Genomic DNA, 16384 nt, shown 5'->3' with positions numbered 1-16384 from the left:
TCAAGGAAATGGGAAAACGGATTAACATTTAAGCCTCAAACAAGCAATGACTGAGTGAAAACTACAAGTCGTATTAAAACGATTTTTAACCTCCAGTGTCACAAGCTTCTGGAGGTCGTTTGTTGAAATTTTCATGTTCCTGCAGAGTTTTATGTGGAAAATATGAAAGACTGAAAAGAGCCTTTGGTTCCAGTTTGGAAAGAAACGGAGCTGAAAAATAAAACGGCGTGAATTACAGATTGGGTGTGCGCACCCTGCTCTCTGGGCTGATTTGGAAAAAAGCTCTACAGCAGAGCGAGACACACGGGGTGGAAGTAGATGAAAATATCTTAGTTTCGATGTATAAATTCCACATGTGAGGTTGAAACTATGGCCAGGAACGAGGTTTGAATCAAAAAGTTTCTGAGTATTTCATAAGCTCAGAATCTAGAGTGTGTGACATCATCATAGTCTGAGCTGAAGATTCTAGAAAATCTAAAATATATCAAACTTAAGCTGTGGCTGTGTAAAAACTGTAATAGATAAGAAAACGCTAATTCAGTCAGAAAAAGTTTCACTTTCTGTGAGCCGTTTAAACTTAGAACGGTTTTTCTACTGGAAAGTATGGCTGAGCAGTGGCGCCCCAAACAGGGCTGGACTCAGATCTCACTGTGGCCAAAGACAAAACATCTGGGAATAGAAATAGTTACTTTGGAAATGTAGCAAACTAAGTTTAGAAAGTGATGACTTTCTAATATTTACTCGTCATGTTTTGTAGTGTCATCAGCGGGTGTTGTGGTGAGAGCACAGAACAAGTTTAAGGTTCAAAAAGTCATCCTCCTGCTTGATGAGTCAGTTTTGCCTCTCGATGCAAACACCCACTCAGGACTTATTTTTCTTTTAGTCATTGTAGGTGTAAATCTATCTGCACAATAAAGCTTTAAGATCTGAAAGAAATGGAAATATCTTGTTTATAACGTATTGCCCTCTGTGGAAACTTCTGCAGGGCATTTCCCAGGTTTTAAGTGCCTGAAGGTCAGAAAGACCTGTGCAAATTTTATGTTTTACCATCTCACAATCAGTGTGTGTGTGTGTGTGTGTGTGTGTGTGTTCAGACAGTGAGAGGAGCCATCAGTCTAGACCTCTTCTGTTAAAGGGGCTCCCAGGAGGCTCTTCCAGCTTCTCCTCTTTCTGCTCGCTTTGTCCCGGTCGCCGGCTCGCCCTTATCGCCGCCTCGCCTCACGTCCTCTCCGCTACTTCCTCATTCCCTTCATCATCTTCTCTTTCTCCTCTTCTTCGCTACTGTAGTCAACTCGTTTCTCTTCCCAAGCAGTTTAAATCTCCTGAATTCACCTGATACGGCAACTGCTTCATTTGAATTAAACTGTAAATATTTAATAACTTCTTTAAAAACTTTCTGCAGACTTAAAATGTATCTGACTGCTCCGGAAAATAATATTTCAGTTTATAAAGCCACTAGGAAATAGCTGAGCTGTTTGATTGCAGTTTCTTATCCAGATGTAATTGTTTCTGCAACAACTAATCAGTTTGTCTCATGCAAACATTTGCTGCTTCAAAGCTCCAGCATGAGAATATTTGCTGCTTTTACAGCGTTAATAAACTGAATTCTGCTCCGTATTTTTAATCGCTACGCCATTAATGATCAAAAAAATAAATTGGGATTTATGTCAAGGAAATTATGCATCTATCACCTTCAGACTAAGATTGATGAGTTAATTACAAAATATCCATTAAAGTTAGAATCAAGTTCATCTACTGTTTTAATGCAGAAGGAAAAAGTTCAATTCATTTCATCAAGGTAATGATGACATCAAAGATGTTCGGCCATTTTGATCAGATTGTCACAATGCTGAGAGAGACAAACATCAGCAAATGTTTGTTCAAAATGATCTGAAGTTTATCCTTAAGAACTAATGAAAGTTACCAATCTTCACCTCCAGGTCAACGTTTGGAGACGAAAACCTGAAGGATCCACCGTAAACTCTGCAGGCCTGTTAGCAGCTCAAATCTGAGGATTTATGACGGAAAAATACAGAACCAGGTCATTTTAAAAAGCTGGAGGAGAAAATAGCAGGAGATACATTTACAAAGTTACTTCTGGAGGAAGCACAAAAACTCTGGAAAAGTTTCCTCTGGAGGCTAAATCCCTTTGAGATATAAATAGTTAATATTTAGGTCAATAAAATAGTTGTATAAAAGCCAAACATCAAGAAATCATGACTAAGCCTGTCACAGTAAACAATAAATCAATTAGCATAATAAATTCAAATGAGCACCATCATTTCCATTTGGACAAAAATCATCAAATAAATGTTTCCCTTTAACATTACTGTTGGAAAACCGGCATTTTGAAAAACCTGCAAATGTTTGACACGTTTTTGTTTTCCCTGCTGAATGATCAATAATTTCTGAAAAGCAACTTTGGTTACAGAGACTTTATAATTTATTTTAATAATTGTTGTTTCAGTTGCTTTACTTCTTTATTTTGGACATTTAAAATATTTTCAGTGCTAAATGTTCTGCAGAAACAAAACAATAATGCACAAAAATGTGCATTATTGTTATATTATTTGAAAATTGTCTCAAAATGACAATATTATCATTTATGGCAATAATTTGTGGGACGATTTATGGTCCAGAAAATCGTGATATCAGCTCCTGAGAACGGACGTTTCCTTCCTCTGTGACCTCTGACCCTGCCTGGTTTGGTGTGTGAGGCCAGTGGATCTGCAGCGGCGGTTACCGTCTGCCTGCCTGTGAGGCCTGTGGCTGTAAAAGCAGGTCAGGTGGTGTTGTTTGTCCAGGTTGCCTTAACGCTCCGGAACACGGCGCTCAGCACAGTAGGAGCAAATGGTTCGGCTTATCGCTGCCAGCGAGGAGCAGGAGGGGCCTTGTCATAACACGGGTTGACTCCTTCTCCCAGAAACACAAACACAGATACAGTCCTGTGAATGAATCTCAGCCCACTGCGCTCCTCTTTATGTTTAACTGACTTTTATGTGATCTTTAAACTGGAAGGGATCATTCACACTCAACTCAGATTTTTTGAGATCCGGATTTTTTGAGCGGTTGTTCACATTTCCAAATGGGGCTGCACCGATTGCAGTTTTCTGGCCGATCGCCGATTACCAATCTTTTAAAAACCCAACCTGCAGACTACGATGTTGGCCGATACTAATTTTCTTTTTGTCTGAAATGTTGCTCAATATAACAAGAAAGTTGGTGAACTGGCAACAGTGGGATGAATATTGTTAACTACAAATGTCCATGATTAACCTGGTCTGTCAGTCAAATCTTTCTAACGGGATAGCAGGAGAGGACAGTGGCTGATTTTTAGACCTTTACCAAGGTAAAAAAGATCAGTGGATAAGATCGGCTTCACATGCAAGTATCGGCTGATCTCCAATCTCCCAAAATTAAGGAAATCGGCACCAATAAATTGCTGTACCCCGACTTCCAAATAAATGCGACTTGTATGTGAACTGCAAATGACCTGAAAGTGCCCCGCACACCGAGGGCACAATAACGTCACACACAGTGTTTTACCAACCGGCATAACAAAGAAGAAGAAGAGGAAAAGCTCAGTGTTTGTAAACATGGATGCTAACGATGGAGCGTCACCGACATTAACAACTTAATCCTCATTACCGTCCGCCATGGTTGTTGTTTATCTTTGCAGAATAGTGATGTTTGTCGAGTATTAATGATGGTCAGGACGAATGAATCCGACCTGGACGTTCAGATTCAGGTCGGATTTAGAACCACATGTCCAAAATCACGATAAAAAATTTTCAGTCCAATCCAACAAGACAAGATGCTTTAATTTAAGAGCCACATGAAAAACTTAGAAAAAGTCGCTTTCAATCTCCAAAACTGCAAAACATCTGACTGCAGCCAGGATGTTCGTACACCCAGTAAACCTTGTCAATATCAGGAAGCACTAAAAGTTTTGAAAATAAACTCTATTCATGTCACCATCTCTATATCATTTCCTTGTTTAAACTGTTAGAAGTTTCTTTCCTTCAGAGCCGTAGATCAACTTTCTCAGTCAGATTTTGCACGTCAAACATCTCGTATGCAACACCAAGTGATTTCCTCCATCTAGGATGGTTTTATTATGGATATTATTTAGTATTTAGAAGCCTGTGTGTGTTTATGCAGCTCTGGGGTTAATACCTGAAATGTCAACAGACGTAAATTGGCTTCAGCTCAAACCGGCAAATTTACATGCAAATTAGAAATAGGATTCCATTAAAAAATTAATTGAGTTAATTGCAGGGTCTGTAATTAATTAACTGCAATTAATTGCATTTTAATCACAAACTACAGACAAAATAAGCAACATTTTCAATTTGAAAACCCTTTTTGCTGCTGAATTGTTGAATGAATTTACATGTGAGCTCAAAGATATTTATTGTTTTTAATCTGTTATTTGGATAATTCAACCATCAGATCAATGCAAAGTTTTACTAAACCCTTTCAGCTTTTGAAAGTTTCAGAAACAGTTTTGGCTTTTTGGAAAATACTTCTTTAAAACTGTTTAGCATCCTAAACATGTGCTGCTGCTACATGGTTAGCAGGAAGATGCTATTCAGGCTTTTTTCCAGGAACCCATCAGATCATTTTTTAAAGCAAAACCTTTGAAAAAAGAAGAGATTTTTAATGTGATAAAATCTATTAAGTTATTTAATGAAAATTAGCACTTTAAAGTTCAAGCCCGAATGTAAATATATATTAATGTGCAATATACTGAGAAATAAACTTATAAATGGCACAACTGAACAATTTGAACTTTCAGATTTACTCATCTGCAGGAGTTTATCATTATTATGCTCGATTTTCCAACTTCTGCAAAGCTTTTAAGCTCATCAGGTGGAGTAGCTCCATTTTATCTTTTTTATATGTGAATAAAAACCAGCCAAAGTCCAGAGGAAGCATACCCAGAACCACTGATCATGAGCACTTTAAAAGAAAACAGGAAAGTCTGGATCACAGGAAGGAAATCAGAAAGAAAGGAGGGCTGGATCAGGAGTTTCTGCCGAGAAACATCAGAGCCACGTGGCTCATGGCTTCCCCACAAGCAGACCCAGCAGAACCGAGCCTCAGTTCTGTGTTCAGGTAGGTTTGGACTCTGCGGTCTCTCCCAGTTAGGCAAACAACACCGGCAGTGAGTTAAGCCCTCAGATGGCTCCCTGAAACGAGCGAGCAGAGAGGTAATTACTGCTTAAGCAAACAGTTTGGACAGCGATTACGCTACCGTTGTTCTCCCTCCCTCCCTCCTGTGTGTCGCCGCCAGAGCAGGGGTCAAAGGTGAAAGCGTTTACAGCTGCAGCGAGCAGGCGAAGCGTGAAGCGCCACCAGAGTCGTCTCATGGGTAAACAGCAGGAAAAAGTAATAACTCATCCACACACCAAACGCAAACCGTGCTTCCTGCCAACTTCCCTCTTTTACTGAGTCTGGTCATACACACGCACACACACACACACGCACGCACGCACGTGCACACACACACGCACGCACGCACACACACACACACACACACTATGGGTTCATTCACACCAGCCCCGATTGATCCGCTTTAATCCAACTCTGGTTCATTTCTTTAGAAAGGGAGATGTGATCGGACTAAAAACGTAAACTCTGGTCTGCTTACAAACCGGACTCGGTTCGGTTGAAGTGAACTCTGGTTCAGTTTCAATGCATATGTGAGCGATAAGCGGATCGGAGCAGGAAATGGACTACAGCGCAAGGCATTCTGGGTAAATACAATCAAAACAAACGCACAAGTTTAGCGTTAGTGGAAGAAATGGCTCATGGTCTTTTACGAACAAAAGAGAAATCTTACAACCGCTAAAATCTGACGCCACTCCATTTTTGCTTGCATTTCGTGAAGGAGGAAGTTGCGCTCAGTGTCTTCTTTTGAGGTTTTTGTGTCGTTTCATTCAGTGGTTCTTGGTGCAGCGCCCCCACAGGCGAGGAAAGGAACAGGTTCTTCTAAGGGGCTTGTTTTATTTGACACAGAGCAGCGTGAAAGTGAACCACAGCAGCAGGAAATGCAACAAATCTTGCAACTTGCAAGTTTTCCAGACTATCAGGTGTGAAAACACTCAAACACTCTCCATCAGTGCTGCTCCAGTAGCTTCAATTCCAACCCAGATATGCATGCAAACGAATCCACAATCCATCCGGCACCTGAAAGTGAGATTTCTTTTAAAGTATTTGAAAACATCAGATGGTAAACACCTGATTTATCCTGCACAGGTAGCAGAATTTCAGCTGGAGCGCTGCCATGTCTGCTGGCTGCACTCTGTCCCCCCAGGTAGCGTGTGAAAGTTAAACGTGTGCACGGCTGCAGCCTGATGCAGCTCCCCACAAAGATATCTGATCTCCAGCATGAGAATCGTTGCCTGCGTGATACTCAATCAGTCACCATCATTAATATCTGTCAGTGGCATCAACCTAGAGCGAGTCATCCTGCTGATGCTGCCACTTTCCTCTTATTCCCCTTCAGAGAACAGTTTTAAAAAAAAGAGAGAAAAACCCAGAGATAAAAATCAACTAACATCAGAATTTCCCAACACGTCTGCACTATCTTACACAGAATCAGGAATGAGTAATATGTGGCATTAATTCTAATTAAATTAATCAATGACAATGCTTGTAAGAGCGAGTGGAGGGGAGTTGGAGGAGGAGAAAGCAATGCATTCACACCTATCATCTAATTATACAACAACATTAATCCCATTAGGGCTGGAACTGATTGCCAGGGTCCAGACCCCGGCTGCTCCCGTCGCCGCTGCTGCAGCGGAGCCTCTGCTCCCGCCTGCTCCGGCCCGATAACAACTCTAATCACGCCGGGAGATCTGTATCTGCACCGGAGATCAGGCCCCGCGGCTTATCTAAAGTTCACATCGAGCTAAAAGCAGAACAAAGCCGGAGTTAAAGAAACACACGCAGGAGGGGAGAGCCGCCGCTGCTGCGCCGTGTGAGGCGGCCGGGTGGGTGTGTGGAATTCAGAGTTCACAAAACCAACAAATTAATCTCTCTGCTGTGAATCTGTGAAGCTTTTAAAACAACAAATATTTTTTCATTAACTTTGAGCTGGTATTAATTCAAGAGGAAGAAAAAAGAGGAGGAGGAGGAGGTCAGCTTCCTCGTCTGGCCTCTGCAGACGTCCTGGTTTGCTCTCAGTCGTGGGAGGCAGTGTTATTATTCACACTGACCTCTGAGCTGGAAGGGTGATGTCACAAAGCGACGCCCAATCAGCAGCGAGGATCAGCAGCTGGTTATCTATCTACCATCAGCAGGCCTCCTTATCTGCCTCAAACATCTTTCTCAGAGGGTGGGGGAGCTGCATGGCTGGCTGGGCTGCCATTAAAAACACACACACACGCGTGCGCACACACACCTAACAGCTATGCGTTCTGCTTACTTCCACTTCCTGCTGCTTTTCTCTTTTTATTTCAATCTATTCATTCATCCGCACAGACGTCAGCCCGTCAACATGCAGCATCCAGATGTAATTACTCTCCCTCCGTCTGCCTCCCCTTCCACCTTCCCGCTTTATCAGCTGCAGCGATCGCCGCCAACTTTTATCACGTCTCCCATCTCAACCGCCAAAATATAAGCTCGGGGAATCCAGCCTCAGTGGGCCGCCTGCATGCTATCTCCCCCATCGAGGAGAGGAGCCGTATCAGGCTGAAAGATCGCCAACCGTTAGGGAGGATGACGCACAAAGAGACATAGACAAATATCTATCTGCTACACAAACAACTCCTTCTCCTCCTCACTCTGAGCCTCCAGAAAGCCCCTGGAATTAATCCATTGTTGGAGAGAAAAACTGTTCAAAGAGATATAAATATTCAGCTGTCTTCATGTTATCTTTCTGAAGTTATGTCAACTTGGAAAGTTTAAAATGGGGACTAATTTAGGACTTTACCAGATGTCAGCTTTTAGTTTTCACTGAAAGAAAAAAATTACAAATAGCTTCTACCGGTAAAAACAAAACCCCCAAGCAAAGCAGCTGCAGTTCTTACGATGGCCACAAGAGGTAGCATTTAGTCCAATAAGCTTTATGTTTTGGCTTGTTTTGTAATTTGCTGATTTGTCCTTGATCCACATATTTACATGAATCACTGATGAGATTTTTTCCTAGTTATTTAAAAACATTTGGTGAAAGTGCAGCTGTTTGCACCAAGGTCAAAACATGCATACATTTACTTTACAAGATTAGCTTTGTTTTCTTCTTGTTTCTGTTATCACCTCCTGCAAGTTGTTCAGCAAAAATTTAGTAAATGAACATTAAAGAAATGATTATTCACTTAATCAACTTTAAACTGAATGTCTAGACTCTTTTTTTTACCTGTTTGTTTATCATTTATTTGGTTGTGTCTGTGGAAAAATGTCAGAAAAGTTATTTTAGCTCCAAAAAAATTCCCAAATTAGTTATTCTGTAAAAAAAAATATTGACAAACAGCAAATGACCATCAGATTATTTATGTTTTTCTGCTTCATAGTAACAATGTGGTAAACTTCACACAACACAAAAGCAGAAAATCCCCAAAATATTGATAAAACTGCTCATAATTAGCTTAGGTTACCTTAGTTTATCCAATCTACACATATTTTTAGTAGCTTATTTTACCCTCCTTAGTTTAACTCAAATTAGTTTAGCTTAGCTTTGTGTGACACGTCTTTCTTTAGTTATCTTAGATCAGTTCAGCTTTTTTTTTTATCTCAGCTTGTCTTAGTTTATTTTAGTGTACACATTTTAGGTTGTCATGTTTAAAATTCACTTTAGCTAACCTTACATTAGTTTGCATTAACTTATTGTACACTAGCTTGTACTCCTATCTAAACTTAGTTTACCTTTTGTTAACTTAACCCAAATTATTGTAGTTTAGCTTATCTGAGTTTAGCCTGGATTACTTGGGTTTTCCTAGCTTGTCGGACATTAGCGCTGCTAGCTTGGTTTAACTTTGATTATATTTAAAGATTACCCAATCTTAGCTTTCCCCATTTTACTTTAGCCTTTGGTAAAAGCTAAAGTAAAAATATCTCTGGTTATCTTAGCTTATGTCAAATTAGCTTGCCCTAGCTAACTGTTCCCTAGGTCATGTTAGCCTATCTAAAGACGGTTTATCTTTTCTTAGCCTAGCTTAGTTTTCCTTTGCTTGAACAGCCTCATCGTATCTTAGGTTTTCATCAGTCTAGTTAACTTACTTTGATTAGATTTACCTCTGTAAATCTAATCATCTTGTACATATCTTCACCTGTTAATGGGATTTTTATTAAGTTAACCAGGTGCCATGCCATAATTACTGTGCCTTAAACATGATATATGCATTTTTTTTAAAGAAAACATGAATTTGAAACACTACTGAAGTGAATTTCTTTAGCCATGACACTTGTATAGTGATCAACGTGTCTATTATCCCTATTGTTTGAGCACACAGTGCACATCATTCTGTCGAGGTCAGGTACAAGGACTGGACTAAAAATATGCAAAGAACGAAAATAATGTCTTAAAACCCAATAAATAAAATAAAATAAAGGTCTGGCTGCTTGAAAAAAAAATAAGAAGTTACTCTCAGTACTCTGTGTTTGGTTTTTCTCAAACATAACACAAGTAAAATGGGCTAATCTGGATTGATTTTATTCTATCTAAGCCTAAATTGTGTTTAAATAGTTAAACCAAACCAATAAAAGAAAGACAAAGACTCTCATCTTCAGTTTCAAATTTTCCACCCTTGAAGCCTTCAGTCTTTGTTGAAAATGGTGGGACTTTGGCTCTAAACATCTACAGCAGTAAGAGCAGCAAAGGTGGAAGTAGCACCAGAGGCTAACCCCCTCACCTCCAACACATCCCAGCCAAACAGAGCGCTTATCACTCCCCACTTTGTCCTATCAAAATGTCAGCCGAATCACAAGAGAGTCACGGGGCAGAGAGCCCGTCCGATCTCAGCCCGGCAGCCGGGTGCGTGGGCGACGAACGCCGGACCGAGGCAGCTGATACAGGCGGCCATGACACCCTGGAAACGCGCGCACATGCATGCTCTCTCACGCTCGCCGAGTCCGGGCCGAGTTTATCGGCCTCTGGGTCTGGAGTACAACCCCAGGCCTCGGTGTTGGCTGTACTGGAGCTGGGAGTTTCAAACTTTGAATGGAAATAGGACTGACACGATTAATCGTGATTAATCATGGTTAATCAATTATTGAAGTAATCGCCAACTAAATTATGAATCAATTAATCGTTAAGTGGAGTAAAAAGACTCCAAAAAGGCCATTTGCTGAAAGAACAACACACCCACAGCTGTAATTAAGCCAAAACTGTACTATATATGTATATATAACTTTGGTTTGTAAATGTGTTGTACCCAGAACTCCTCATGTGGAAGAGTAAAGTAATTTACGTTTTTACATTTTAGGCAATAAAATATTTATTTTCTTATTTAAACAAAAACTAAATTATTTATTTGCATTTAAAAGAAAAATCTGCAGAATGTGCCAATTTTTAACCGATTAATCGTCAGAGTAACTGACAGCATAACCGATGACTAAAATAATCATTAGTTGCTGCCCTAAATGGAAACAGAAATGAGAAAACAGGAAGTGACACGGAGCAGGTTGCAGCTAAAATCAGTGGCTACTTCTGTGAGTCTGAAGGCCAAATGGTCCCGGATCGGCTCAGGGAAACGAGATCCAACAACCTGAACCTCGTCTGAAAGTTTTTCTGGTTCTGTCTGAGGGATATGATGAGCTCTGCTACTGAAATCGGGTCCAGACCTCCTTGGAGGGACTTTATATCCCCTCTGGCATGGGAACCTCGACTTTAATTTTGTCCACCTACTTAATCCTTGCAGGGGTTAGAGAAGGGATCAAGCCTGGACTTGAGCTGGATGAGAACCCGATCGCGCTCTGCTCGCTTTAGCATCTACAGTCATCGAAAAAGTTTAAAAAGGAACATGCAAAAACCTGCTTGCACAAGAATGAGTACACTTTTAGGGTAGAAGAACTTAATTATGGCTGAAATAATCAGTTTAATCGTGGTGAATCGATTATTGAAATAATTATCAATTAATTTAGTTAACTAGAGTCTGCAGACTCTAAGAATGGCCAGTTGTTAAAAGAACAACATATTCAGAGCAATAGTTAAGCTAAAACTGTACAAAAAAATTAATTAATTTTGCAGTTAAGATAAAAAAATGTTTTAAATCTTTGTGCTTTATGGTCTTGGGTTAAACTAACACAGCGCTGTCACAACTTTTTGAATCCTGGGTCAAAAATCTGCAAGTTGAAAGCACTCAGAGGCAATTTCTTTCAATTTTTAAGCTAATGTTAAATAATGAAGTCACAATAAAGTGAGAATAAAGTCAAAATATTTTTTATAAAAAAGTCTTAATGCGAGAATAAAGTCATAATGTTACAACTTTATTATTGTATTATTTTAACTTTTTTCTCATAATTTTATTATTTTTTTATTTTCTTAGCATTACCCTACCTTTAATTGAAAAGGTCCAGAAATGAGTTTCAAAGCTGTACAAGTTTCAAGACATCAGTTTTAATTTATTACCAGCAACAAAAATGAGAACAATCTTTAAAAACCCTTAACTTTATTTAGCTCGTTTTAATTATGGGGTGTGACAAGGTCTGTTTTTGAGTGAAACGCTTCCCTATTTTAGGCTTTAGTCACTATAGCAAAGTGAAAGCAACACAAAACAGAAAAAACACAACTAATAAAAGAAAAACACATACCTAAAATTTATTAAGATATAAATTTGTAATTGAAAATCTTATGCAAAGTAAACAGAAAAACTCCGTCTGAAAAGCAACGACTCTAAGCACTGTAGGGTCTGAGAGGTGAAATCCTGCTGATTTTAAGCATTTTTAGAGCAACAACCTCTAAGAACAAGACAATGAGGATAAAACCAAGCTTCAATTTTGAAAATCTTTGTTCAAACCAAAAGGGAAAAAAACAAGAAATCAAACTACTTTACGTCAAAATAATTAATCAAAAATCAAAAATCTGCACAAATCTTTCTTGTTATTTTGCTTAAAATTCAGATGTTTATATCCACCAGCAGTGAGCTGCAGCACAGTCACAGGTGAGTTTGTTCCCAAACAGCCGTATATAAAAATAACAGTTAAAAACACTGAATTTCATTACGAACACATCTGCAGATCCTGTGAACAGCTAAAAGCAATTTGAGTCAAATATCTACTTTCTCAGATTTGTTGCTTATGTGACAGGAAGCTGAACATCTTCAGGATCTCCAGAGATAAAGCCAGATATCAGCAAAGGTCACGTTGGTCTCGGGAAGTTTAACAGACAACCATCAGCATGTTCTGACAACAACATGAATCAATAATGAAAGGAGGCGTGGCGTTTATTCTGAAACAACACGTTTCATCAACAACAAGAGGAGGAAAGTTTCATCTCTGGTTCATCTCTGGTCCTTCTGCCACATTTCCAACCTCTAAGCACTTTTAATAACTTGAAGTGAAGGTGAATGAGACCTATTCATCTTTTTTTACGGTCAAAAATCTGAAAAGTGTGGAGTGCATTTGTACTCAGCTCCCATAGGTTAACGTAAATTGTCTATTGTAATTCCTGTTTGTAAATCATCCTAAGCTCTTTCAGGTCAGATGGGGAGCATCTGCAAGCAGCAATTTTCTAATTTTCCCACAACTCTATTTAGGTTGGGACTTTGACTAGGCCATTCTATGCTTGTAGCTCCATTTAGGTGCATTTTTAGGGTTATTGTCCTGTTTTAAAGTGAACCTGCACCACCTCAGGTATTCTGTCATCTTCCAATTAACTCTGAGCAGCTTCCTTTCCTCTCATAAAGGAAAGCATGATTCTGGCACCACCATGTTTCACAGTAGCGGTGATATTTTCAGGATAATTCGGAGTGCAAGCTGAATTTTGGATTTCATCTGAGCAAACAGACTTCTTTACTTTTCTTTTTTTGAAGTCTTCTCTGCTTGCAAAATGCAAACTGAATATCTTCTACTTTCTTATTTCAATTATTTTCTTCTAACCACCCTGCCAAAAAACAAAAAATTATGGCGTGTTCAACTATGGCTACGCTCAAATAATCACACAAATGTGACCCAAATCTGATTTTTTTTCCCATGTCCAACTTTTTCATGACAGTCTGAATGATCAAATTAAAATCTTTTCACCCCCATATATGAAAGTAAATCAAATATGTATTATATCCGACTTTTATGTCATTAGCGTGAGAAATGTGTCATAATTCTGCGCCAGAAGAAGCCAGATCAATCACTGACTACAGATTATAATCATGACATTATAAAATGTGTCAGAAGGTTATTTCTATTAGTTATTTTTACGTTTTAATAGCTTCTTTCGTCTTATGATTTTTAGACAATACTTTTGGCTCTCACTGCTGAATAAACTTTAAATTCAATCCAAAGAAGGCGAAGTCTGATTACTTCTGTAAACAGATCGCTGCTGAGTGACGTCAACGTTCTTCTTCTTCTGCGCATGCGGGTTGGTTTGTTAACGCAGAAGTCTGCATTTAATTAGCAGTATGAGCAGCAAAAAATGTGTGAACATAGTCTAAGAGTTTTCCGTGTTTTTTCTCTAAAAAACATCCTGAATTTTCTGTTTATAAGATTTGCACACGATTGAATTAAAAGGTTTGAGCAAAGATGAATTACACAAGCACTCCACACGTTTGAGATTATTTAAGGGAGAAAAATGAAATCTTGGTGTAAGTTGTGCAAAAAAAAAAAACTAATAAAATGTAAAGTTGACTAAATGCTGAAGAAAATAAAAACTCCTGCGTGGCGAAATGCACCTGCTGCATGCTGGATCTGATCACAGCGATCAGACCTCTACGGCTGCAAACATGAAGGCATTTCTGCGAGGTGATATCATGCAGACTAAACTTCCAAAGTGTTGCCAGCAGACAGGAGGTTTCTGAGGACAGGGTGACACAATCAACGATGCAAAAAGCCAAACAGACAGATAAGACACCTTCCAGCTGCAGCCTCCTAACTGTTCCTCAACTCATTAAAACTCCGTGCGCAACAAGCCTTTTAATGCGCTTTTCTTCTTCTTCTTCTATCAACTCTGAACATCAGTTACCACCAGTTAAGCTTCGTAGGACTTACAAACAGGAAAAGCTCGGAGACCAGAACCAGAAAAAGGGCCCCTTTCAAGCGGCCCCCAGATGCATTATTGAGTTAAAAGGATAGATGGAGAAAAAAAAAAAAGATCCGATTGTGAGCTGCTATCAGCGGCTGAGATCAGCCATGCAGGCCTATCTGCAGCCCCCATCTCTGGGAGAAAGGAGGAAGGGATGGTGAGGGGGGTGTGCAGCCTGAAACTGAAAACAAATAAAAAAAAATAAAAAAATAAGATCCAATTTTAATCTTTATCTGAGCTCACATCGGATCGCTGCCTTATCTCTTCTCACATCGGCTTTTTCAGAGAACACTGACGTTTCCACAACAGAATTAAACAGGAAGCCGCGGCGACACATTCAGCACAGCTGCCGATGGACAGAAACACAGAAAAACAGGCTGAACACTGAGAGAAAGAGAGAGGAAGGAATGAAAAGTTTCCTGCACCGACAGGGAGGCTCTGAAAGGGATGAAACCGGGAGGAAAAACTCTGCAGCTGAGCTCAGTTTAACGGTTCTGCCTCAGTTTGGTCTTCAGAAACTGTTTTATATCAGATTTACTGAAGTTAGGTTCTGATTTGGTTCCTTAAACCGGACTGGATTCATCTAAAAGTGATGATTAATTCATTAAAACACTATTTGTGGTCTGTTAAGCCTTAAGGTGCAAGTGAACCTTTATTTAGATAACCAAAACAACCTATTCTAATTCAATACTGATTGGAATAGTTAATCTCATCTCAAATGTGTGCAGAATAATCATAATTTGTGATCTGAAAACCTCAATCTTGCTTATAAAATCCCCAAAACTGGTGATTTTATGCTTTTTGTTGGCATTTATAACTCCAGCTTGACTAATTGTTTGAAAACGCTCTATCTGTGTAATGATTTTAAAAAAATACATTTTACGCTAAGATTTGTTTATACTGCATCGTTTAGATTTTAAACATTGACATAAAACTTTTACAGTTTATTATTTGCTTCGATGTACTTAGAATAAGCCAATCCAGGTTTCACGAGTTAAAGTTTTTCATATTTGGGTTCGGTTTCTAATATTTAGTGGAATATCCCTTTATCCAAGTGCAAAACAGGAGCTACACATCAGACACCAGCTTCAGCGCCGTGGTTACTCGGTTGAATTCCCTGTATTCCGTTTCTCTGGGAACATTCCCATGAAAAGAAAACAGCACGAAGGAGGAATAAAGTTGTTGGTTCCTTACGCTTAATCTGCCGGGGTTTGCTCTGCTTTCTCCGGGACATGCTGGCTCTCCTCCTCCGTCCGTCGGTCCTCCCTCTGGTGGCGGCTTCGTTCTCTTCGTCTGCGGCGGTTCACAGCTCAGAGATCCGCATGACCCTCCAGACAGCTGGGGCTACCTGTGGCCGCTGAGTCCGCACCTTGTCCTCCGTTTTCGCGGTTCCTTTTATTCCGTTAGCGGCTGTCGGAGAGCCGTTTACCGTCAGAAAGCGTCGGTTCCGCGGAGTTCGGCAGGATTCCTGCTGCTGGTTTCTGTCAACTTTCCTCACACCGGTCCGCCCACTGGTCCTCCTGCGGGGAGTCTGAGCCGGAGAGCCGCTTACAGTGGAGTCGCAGCGCTTGTACAGGAGAACTGTGCGGCTACAGAGGCGGCGCACTAGAGGAGGAGCTACGTCATCCCCTACGTCTGACGTAGCAAGACGCACTCAACTCCTATTGGTCCACACACAGGCGTCGTTTTCAAGCTGTCAAAATAAAAAATATTAATAATTAATATTACACTAAAATAATTATATTAAAAATTCTAAAATATATTAATTAAACTTATACTAAAATAATTACATTAAATATTCTAAAAGTTAAGTTTAAATTTAAAGTGTTTTCACTTCAAGTTTAATCAAGTGAAATAAGAATTCATATTAAAAAATCAGAAAAATCTGTCAAAATGCAATATGTAAATAATACAACTATGTATGATTCAATTCACAATGAAATAAAGCAAAAAATTAAATAGATACATTTTTTTCAATAAAGTGGTTAATCATTTGTTTTAGGGACTATTCAATAATTGACCCTGTGAAAACAATGAAACAATAAAAGTTAAGATAGATAAGATTCCGTGTTTGCTGCAACATTAAAAACAGAAGGCTGTGTTTGTTTCTGCCACCAAAGTTAACTGCTGCCATCTAGTGGACATTTTTTAAACATCACATGAAAAGATTTATATCTATATATTAGGTCTTTTGAAGAAAAAAATAAA

At 39.4% G+C, this 16384-nt stretch overlaps 1 protein-coding gene across 2 annotated transcripts in view; it reads right to left on the bottom strand.

Annotated features, from left to right (window-relative positions):
- Nucleotides 1-15764, bottom strand: part of LOC103148672 (zinc finger protein ZFPM1-like) — a 99118-nt gene extending 83354 nt beyond the window's left edge. For both annotated transcript variants that reach the window (XM_007567546.2, XM_007567547.2), the window contains exon 1: nt 15371-15764. In XM_007567546.2, coding sequence (XP_007567608.1) covers nt 15371-15410 — 40 coding nt within the window. In that variant the 5' untranslated portion in view covers nt 15411-15764. The remainder of the gene's footprint in view (nt 1-15370) is intronic.
- Nucleotides 15765-16384: the final 620 nt, after the last annotated feature.

The sequence above is a fragment of the Poecilia formosa genome, unplaced genomic scaffold (genome assembly GCF_000485575.1).
Source record: "Poecilia formosa unplaced genomic scaffold, Poecilia_formosa-5.1.2 Scaffold209, whole genome shotgun sequence".
In the NCBI taxonomy this organism is placed as follows: Eukaryota; Metazoa; Chordata; class Actinopteri; order Cyprinodontiformes; family Poeciliidae; genus Poecilia; species Poecilia formosa.
This window is presented reverse-complemented; position numbering and strand designations above follow the sequence as displayed.